General features: G+C 43.8%; 1 protein-coding gene across 1 annotated transcript; it reads right to left on the reverse strand.

Moving 5' to 3' along the window:
- Nucleotides 1-1811: 1811 nt before the first annotated feature.
- On the reverse strand, nucleotides 1812-8729 carry DRD5 (dopamine receptor D5). Its single transcript, XM_007062951.4, has one exon. It carries the CDS (start codon nucleotides 8038-8040, stop codon nucleotides 6562-6564), a length of 1479 nt encoding a protein of 492 aa, XP_007063013.3. The 5' UTR covers nucleotides 8041-8729; the 3' UTR covers nucleotides 1812-6561.
- Between the last annotated feature and the right edge of the window lie 279 nt (nucleotides 8730-9008).

The raw sequence follows: 9008 nt of genomic DNA on the forward strand, positions 1-9008 counted from the left end.
ACAAGAGTTTTCAGTACAAGAATGCACAAAATGTGGGTGAGTGGCTCGATAGCAACAATAAAGAACACAACAAAAGCTGTGAGGGCAAAGCACTGAACTTATTGCAGCACTTTTCCTCCGTTTTGACAAACATTCTATCTGTATCCAACTCAAGGAAAAATTTCTAAGTTTCTTTGTCTCAGAAAAAAACAACACTCACAAAAGCGGACACTAGCAATGGCTCTTTTGGGGTTTGAATATTAAAGCAGTATTTATAACTGTTTGCTGCTTTTTTACATAAAATGTTCCACATCTATATTGCTTCTCATAAAGAGAAGTTAAAAATTAACGAAGAGATCCATGCATAGTCTTTTTTAATTCACATAAAAGAGATTTAATTGAAAACATTCTACTGCTGATGGACTTTCCCAGCTTTGAAGCAAATCTCATACTAGGCTTTGGATTGGGCCATACTGAAGACCTGATCATTACCACTGCATCAGCTTCAATCAAATTTAACAGTGATAAATATTGCAATGTAAGATTTGCTACCACTCTACAGAACTATAACACAAGCTAGAAACAGAAAATAAGCCTGTGATCTTGAAGTCCACCTATTAGGCTGAACTGGGATTACTAAACAAGAACTACTCAAAAGCCAAATGTATTATACATTTAAATTACTTCATGAAAGCCGCACTTAAAGCGCTAAAAGAAAGAATCAGGCTAACACAGTGTTCTGATATTTAATTAGGGAACAAAAACCATGATAGGAATAGGATGGCATTTATGGAATAATCATGCTTCTTGGATGCTGGGAGGTACAAGGTATATCTAAAGTCTTAAGTATAATGATCACTCTCCTTACTTGCTGTTCCAGTAAAAACTGCTATAGATGAAAAATTGTCTTGGTAATACTAAAAAGGGAGACCACTTAAAAGGCAGGGTAGCAGGTTCATCTGAGAGAAACTAAATGAAGCAAATCCTTTTTTGGAATCTTCTGATCAAAATCTCTGTCATTTATATAGTTACAGACAAGACTGTCATCTCAGAAACAAAACTCTTGTCAACTCCAAACACTTGGTCCAATATGTTTCAAACAGAATCACAGTAGAGTTCCACATATCGGTGTTGTCAAGGTTTCTTACCCACTCGGAACTCTAGGGTACAGATGTGGGGACCTGTATGAAAAACCCCCTAAGCTTATTTTTACCAGCTTAGGTTAAAATTTCCCCAAGGTACAAACTATTTTACCTTTTGTCCCTGGACTTTATTGCTGCCACCATGAAGCATCTAACAAAAATGTAACAGGGAAAGAGCCTGCTTGGAAATGTCTTTCCCCTCAAAATCCTCCCAAACCCTACACCCCCTTTCCTGGGGAAGGTTTGATAAAAATCCTCACCAATTTGCATAGGTGAACACAGACCCAAACCCTTGGATCTTAAGAACAATGAAAAAGCAATCAGGTTCTTAAAAGAAGAATTTTAATAGAAGTAAAAGAATCACCTCTAAAAATCAGGATGGTAAATACCTTACAGGGTAATCAGATTCAAAAACAGAGAATCCCTCTAGGCAAAGCCTTAAGTTACAAAAAGACAGAAAAACAGGAATATACATTCCATTCAGCACAACTTATTTTATCAGCCATTTAAATAAAAACAGAATCTAACGCATATCTAACTAGATTGCTTATTGGCCCTTTACAGGAGTTCTGACCTGCATTCCTGCTCTGGTCCCAACAAAAGCAACACACAGACAGAGAGAACCCTTTGTTCCCCTCCCCCCACACCCCAGCTTTGAAAGTATCTTGTCTCCTCATTAGTCATTTTGGTCAGGTGCCAGCGAGGTCATCTTTAGCTTCTTAATCCTTTACAGGTGAAAGGGTTTTTCCTCTGGCCAGAAGGGATTTTAAAGCTGTTTATCCTTCTCTTTATGACAGGTGTATTCAAATTTTAAAAGATTCTCCCCTTAGTATGAAAATGACCAGATGAAAATTAAAAGGCACTGTCCCTTTAAAAATGGACACCTTGCTGAAAAGCCAAATGGAGAGAGTATTTTATTAACTATTTTTGTGGCCCAAGTTACCATAGTATCTTAGCACCCCACAAAATGTTTTTAAAAAGGCATTGGGGTGATTAGTGACTTATAGACTGAAAAGTCCAGTAATGGTTGCAACCATAATTAAACATAAAATTATAAAATACCTAGAAGATCATGATATGAAAGGGAATAACCAGCATAGTTTCTGCAACGGAATATCAAGCCTCACTAATCTGTTAAAATTCTTTGAATAGGTCAATAAGATAGTGGATAAAGGTGAACCAACTGATATTAATAAATATCACAGAGACTGGGAACTTCCAATCACTCTCTCATAACACAAGAACATATTCGTTGGTATAAAAGGGATGCAGATTCAAAACTGATAAAAGGAAATATTTTCACATAACATTCAGACTTTGGAACTCACTGCCACAAGTTATCGGAGACCAAAAGTTTAGCAGGATTCTAAAAGGATTAGAGATTTATACAGATAAGAATATCCAATTATAATAGGAATTGTAAAAAAAAAAAAAAAAAAAAAAAAAAAAAATACACAAGAGCTTTGGAAAGGATATAAACCTTCAAGTTTTGATGCATAAACCTATCTCTAACTACCAAGGGCTCAGAGGACATGTTCCCTGGGGTGGGTTATCCCATAACTGCTTACTGCAGGGTTTCTTCCTCTGGAGTAGCTAGTACTAGTCATGATGGGAGATAGGATAGTGGGCTAGAGGAACCATTGGTTTGATCCAGAGTGGCAATTCTTATATTTCTAATTTTCTGTTACTGTATTTATCCTCATACCACTCTTGAGACGTAACTAAATATTTATCCTCAGTGTACAAATGAGGTGCTGAGGCACAGCAAGGCTAAGGCCCAGATCTTCTAGGGTATTTAGGTGTCTAAAATCAGGGCTATTTGTGAAGCAGAAATTGAAGGGATGGAGGAACCAGCACAGGTGGCACATGACAGGGCATTTGGAGATGTGGGCAAACACTGTCTGGCAGGCACCAGTGGGATATACAATTAGATAGATTGTCACATTACACTGTATTTTAGACTATTACGTTCCTTGGGTTCATATTTTGTGTGCTGACGTTTTGAAGTTCACCTTGAGATTGATGGAGAAAATAGTATTATTGAGATACCTTCTTGAGATGGGTGGAAATAAGCTTGAGGGAGCTATTTCCTTGGAGTGAAATTCACCTGGATTAAGGGCCAGCACAAGGTCCTCCACACAATTCAAACTCTACATTAGATCCACATAAACAAGGATGTTGTGGCCCCTCTCTTTACTTGCTCCATCGTGACTGATTTTTGCAAGACCTGAGTGGGGACCCCATCATCATTATATGGGGGTATGGAGATGTGACAGTACCCCAAAGAAACACCCACCTGGCATCCCTATATTCACAACTGTTATATAATATGTTTTGTACGAAGTATGCCTTGTGAGGTATCATTTAAAAGGTCTTGTTCTGTTAAATATTAATATCCTGTTGAATTGTATGTGCTATCATTTTGAGAGAAGTTATGAAGTTCTGCTATGTGGATGTTACTGAAATATGTTGTGAAGTTGGAAACAACCACAACCAGTCTTTCTGGAACAACAACGGAGAATCCAGATGGTGCTGATGGCCCATTAAGGGAAATCCACACTACTAACGACTATCGCAGGATCTGCGTACAATGAAGGCTTCTCAGTGGAAGCATGTAAACAATGGACACTGCTTGACCCATGTCATAGCAAAAGATCTTTGCTGGAAGAGCCTATAAAGGAGCAGAAGTGACATCATTTATCCTTACTTCCTCCACAACTCAACACCTGGAAACATGTCGAGAACAAAGATTGAACTAGGAAGGTGGTCCCAGGCTGGAAAGGATAATCCCAGCCTGTGTATTAAGGAACAATACTATCAGGATGAGACACTGCTTGATTCAAATCCTGTCTAGTTTATAGAACTCAGATTGTGGTTTTACTTTTATTTCTTAAGTAATCAGCTTTGATCTGTACACTTAGTACTTAGATCAATTTTAAGTGATTATTTCTGTAGTTAATAAATCTGCTTTATATTTTACCTGAAACTTTGTTTTGCTTCAAGTGCTTGGGGAACCTGCTCAGGAACAAAAACTGGTGCATGTCCTCTCCACATTGAGGGAGGGGCAGACTGGGTAAATAAAAACTTACCCTTGTCAGGCATCTGACCAGGGCAAGATGGTATAGTTCTGGGGTCCTAGGCTGGAGATCTATAGGGAATTGGCTGGAGCCTATTGAGTGGCTGGCAAAAGGATTCATGTAACTCAGCTGGGTGTGCCCCTACCTGTGGATGTCTGTGTAAATTCAGGACCTGGAAGGGTTTGCAACTTGTCACAGCATCACAGTGGGAGAGGGAGCCCAGGTTGGTGAGACAGAGGGCACAGCGGTACTCCAGTTCCAGGTTGCAACCCAGGGAACTCACAGGAGACATTTGTTTTTCCCTTAACCTGTGCTGACCTAATGTCCCTCAAACACTGTGCAAGCCCATAAACTTGAGTAGCAGTTGAGAAGCTGTGGAGACCTGGCTCCTAGCTGAGAATATATTTCTCTCCACCACCATATTCTGGGTATTCCACCCACAAAAAGTCCAGTTACTCTGAATTAGTCGGGAAAAGTGAATTTTACTCTGGGTAAATACTATCTTGCAAACAGAACCTGTTTGCTTGTATTCTTTGATCCCTAAGGTGGACCTAGTGGTCGGTTGACCCTGACTACGTACAAGAGACTATTGCTTTCCAAAACTTTCCTAAACCAGATCCACAATACCCTAATCCAAAAGGCAGGCAGAAGAGGATATGAATCGAGACCTGTAAGTAATAGGAAGATCCACCCTCAGCGACCAAAGGAGAAAATGAAAACAAACTTCTACATAACCAGTTAATGTCAAATAGAACACCAAAAATACTACATACATAAAGAGGTCTGATCACTAAATCCTAACTAAGCAAAATTCCTACTGTGTTCAGTGGAAGTGCTGCCTGAATAAGGACTGTGGGATCAAGCCATTTATAATTTGATTTCAGTCTTATTTAAGCTCTAACTTTAAGCAAATGAGCAATGACACTTTTAAAACCAAGACAAAACTCAAACATTATTCATAAAACAAAGCCAACTCTTAAAAAAAAAAAAAATCACATTTTAATATTTAATTTGCTCCCCTTGATTTACTTCTTCCCAGGCAATTTCTCACTTCCATTTTCTGAGCTGAAATGCTTTAGAATGTTTCTAAAATAACGTACCTAACTATTCTAAATCACTCCATTGTACTTGGAATGAGTTAATAGAATTAAAGTTTCTTCAAAACACCTTAATGTAATGTTTTTCTAAACCTGTATTAAAGTCTTCTAAATCCTAAATCTCATTAAATACCTTTAACATGTTAAAAAAGTTTGAATTAAAGATTCAGCAAGATGAGATTTCAGTTTGAAATCCAACAGCAGTACTGTCATGCATTTGGCATTGGTGAGAGCTCCCTGAAACTATAAAACCTACTAGCAACACTGGGAATGACTAATTACTGTTCTCATTTTCTAAAATAGTTACTATAGAAAACAGTTTTGTGAACACTATCAGGAGGTTATTCTTTGCTCACTATTAGCATCTTAAAAGTCCATTCAGGTTTAGAATTAAGATGATTTTTAATATTTTATAAATACACGTTTGATATTTTAGCTACAGAAAATCATGACTAATAAAGGACATCAGAGACAATTAATGGAAAGGGAACAGAAACTGTAAGCATTAATCTAGCTCTGAGTAGAAGTATCAAAAAGAGCTAATTTAAATCAGATTTTTCCTGTGAGCACTGCTTTAACTCAAACATTCTATTTCCACACAGACTTTAGTTTGCTTTTGAAATAATAAGTTACTTTAATCATTCAAGTAGAAATGCTAACATTTGTTTACACAATGTAAATCTTCATGCTAATGAAGGAAAAATAACTCCTTGATCAACAACATTTATTTTCATCTTCAGGACAAGGCAAAGATATCAAAGGCAATAATGCTGCCTAGGAAAACACATTAAATTACAGAGAAACTGTTTTGAAAGAAACAGAAACAAGTATTTAAATAATCACCCAGTTCACCATCAGCCCAACCCTTAGCTCCACATAAAAGTCAAACAAAAACAAGAATTGGACAACCTAATAATTTTTATTTTTAGTGACCATGTCATTACAGCATCTGTCCCTGTTCTTAGAAGTTATGATACTTTATGCTTTGAGAGCACTTTCCATCTTCAGAGCTTTTTACAAACACTAACTAACTAATCATATCCCAGTATCACACCCCAGGGCTGATTTAACATCCTAGTCCTCTCTCAGTTTTGGGGATGTTGAATTAAGCTTGTTTTTATCACCTCTGTGTGTCAATTTCTAAACCCTAAAAGTGCAAGACACAGTTGGAGAGTGAATTGACTGACCAATAGTCCAGTAGTCTTTTCATTCTGTGTTTGCAATTTGTTGTACAATCCAGTAAAAGCAGACAGGACACGATGCAATTTAATGTAAACCATTTGGGGTGAAAGGTGTTATTTTATCTAGGGAGATCTCCCCCTCACAGTCCAGCTCACACACAGAGTCGGTGGCAATCTCATGGTCTGGGGAGATCTGGGACATCCTGTCGAAAGGATCATCCTCGCAATCAACCACATTAGGGATCATGTTGACATAAGCAGTCACTATTTCCTTATGGAAAAGGGTGTCTTGATTGTAGGAGATGAGTTCATTGCTTATATTGACTGTCTCCACTGGAGTGCTAGAGCAAAACTCACTGCACCCTAGGAGGTTGGAGAAAACCTTTCTGAAGTCAGCATTGAAAGCATAGATGATGGGATTGAGGGATGAGTTGGCCCAGCCAAACCATACAAAAATATTAAAGGTGGTCTCGCTGACACAGGGAAGGCCAGCATAGGGGTTGTCAGGGGGGCTCTCACAAAAGGGGACTATGCAGTTCAGAATGAAGAAGGGCAGCCAGCAGCAGACAAAGACTCCCATGATGACTGAGAGGGTCTTCAAGACCTTGGTCTCTTTTCTGATGGAAGTCTTGAGGCTGGTGTGGTGGTGGCAGTCAACGCGGCTGCTCCGGCAACTCTGTGCATGCTCGGCTGCCCTCTCCAGGGAGGAAATCCTGCGGATCTGCACTTGGGCAATGCGGTAGATCCGTGTGTAGGTGACTAGCATGATGGCCACGGGGATATAAAAGCTGATCAGTGAGGAGGAGATAGCATAGGTCCTGTTGAGGCTGGAATCACAGCTCTCAGCCTGTCCCTCAAGGGTCTCATTGCTGCTGGCAGTCCCCTCTGAGGGTCTCAATACTACTGTCCAGTTAGTGCCAATCCCTTCCGCCCAGGTGGTGCCAGTGCCTGCTGCTGCTGAGGTAGTGCCAGGTCCACCTCCATCAACATCCCCGCCTTTGTGCCAGTTGAGCTGGACAGGGATGAAGGAGATAAGGACAGACAAAGCCCAAGCCACGCTGATCATCACCAAAGCCACCCTCTGGGTCATCTTCCTCTCATACCTGAATGGGCTGGAGATGGCCCAGTACCTGTCCATGCTGATCACACAGAGGTTCAGAATGGAGGCGGTGGAGCACATGATGTCAAAGGCCACCCAGACATTGCAGAAGGCCCCAAAGGGCCAGTAGCCGGCCACCTCGGCCACTGCCTTCCAGGGCATCACCAACAGGGCCACCAAGAGGTCAGAGACGGCCAAGGACACGATGAAGATGTTGGTGACCTTGCTCCTCAGGTGCCGGAAGCGGATGATGGCCACACACACCAGCACGTTGCCAAACAGCGTCCAGAGAATCAGCAGGGACAGTAGGCTGCCAGCCACTATCTGCGCTGGCCCCGCAGCCACAGGCGGCTCCCCTGACCCCTCCCCAGCGCCCACTGCAGGCGGCCCGGGCTGCTGCAACAGCAGCGAAAGCGGGAGAGGCTGGGAGAGCAGAGTCTGGTTCTCCCCTGGAGACTGCAGCATGGCTGGGTCCCTCCCCCCGGGGCCAGGGCAGCGGAAGCGCGCTGCACGACTAATACTTCTCCCCAGCGCCCATCGCTTGGCCCCATTGGATCCCCCGGGGGCGCTCACTCCGCCAGCCGGTCACCGCCACCACAGCAGCCGCGGACCGCTGCCGGGCTCGCTCCTGCTAGCGACCTGCTCCGAGGCGGCGGCCCCCGGTTCGCCCCCTGCACTCAGGGGGCATCGGGGCTGCTGTTGGGCTCCCCTCCTGCAGCCGGTGCGCCTGAGTGGCACTGCTGCGCTGCCTGGACGCTCAGCGAAGCGCGGGGAGCTGCCGCTGCCCCCCGCCGCTGCCAGTGCCCCGCTCTCAGCGCACCCCTGAACGAGTGCGGGGGGAGGGGGGGCTCCTGCTCTCCGCGCCGGGCGCCGCCGCTTGCCTAGCCCTCGTGCTCTAGCTGCGCCTGCTGCTGTGGGTACGTCCCGGAGCGACGGCGAGACTCCCTCTGCGCTCCCAGTGCTGCCGCTACAGTGTCGGCTCCCGCCGCTCTCGCCTGCGCTCCCCGAGCCGCTGGGTGCGCTCAGGCGAGCCGAGCATGCTCAATAGCAAGGCGAGCCGCTGCCCTGAACCTCTGCTCCCTGAGCAAGATGGGGACAAACTTTGGGATGTGGGCGCACGGGAGCGGGGCTTGTGCGCCGCCTCGCCCAGCGCGGCTCGGTGCCGCTGCCCACGCGGGGCGGGGGCATTCCGGGCACACGCTCGCCCGGTGCTGCTCAGCGACAAGGCTGAAAGCAGATCTCCACGGGAGACCGAGTGACTGTTTCCAACGCCTGCACACTGCGCAGGTTAAACACATCTCGGGGGGCGGGGGGGTTCACCCTCTGTCCTGCCCTTGTTATCACTTTCTAGGAAGCCCACAGGGATAAAAGGTGAAGAGAATACCTGCCCTAGAGGGCCTGTTGATGCAGAGCAGAGGTAGGAAACAGAAGAC

Source organism: Chelonia mydas, chromosome 4, assembly GCF_015237465.2.
Source record: "Chelonia mydas isolate rCheMyd1 chromosome 4, rCheMyd1.pri.v2, whole genome shotgun sequence".
Lineage (NCBI taxonomy): Eukaryota > Metazoa > Chordata > Testudines > Cheloniidae > Chelonia > Chelonia mydas.

Bases quoted from the DNA above. Each gene is read 5' to 3' on its own strand.
- DRD5 (XM_007062951.4), bottom strand. From the start codon at position 8,040: ATGCTGCAGTCTCCAGGGGAGAACCAGACTCTGCTCTCCCAGCCTCTC.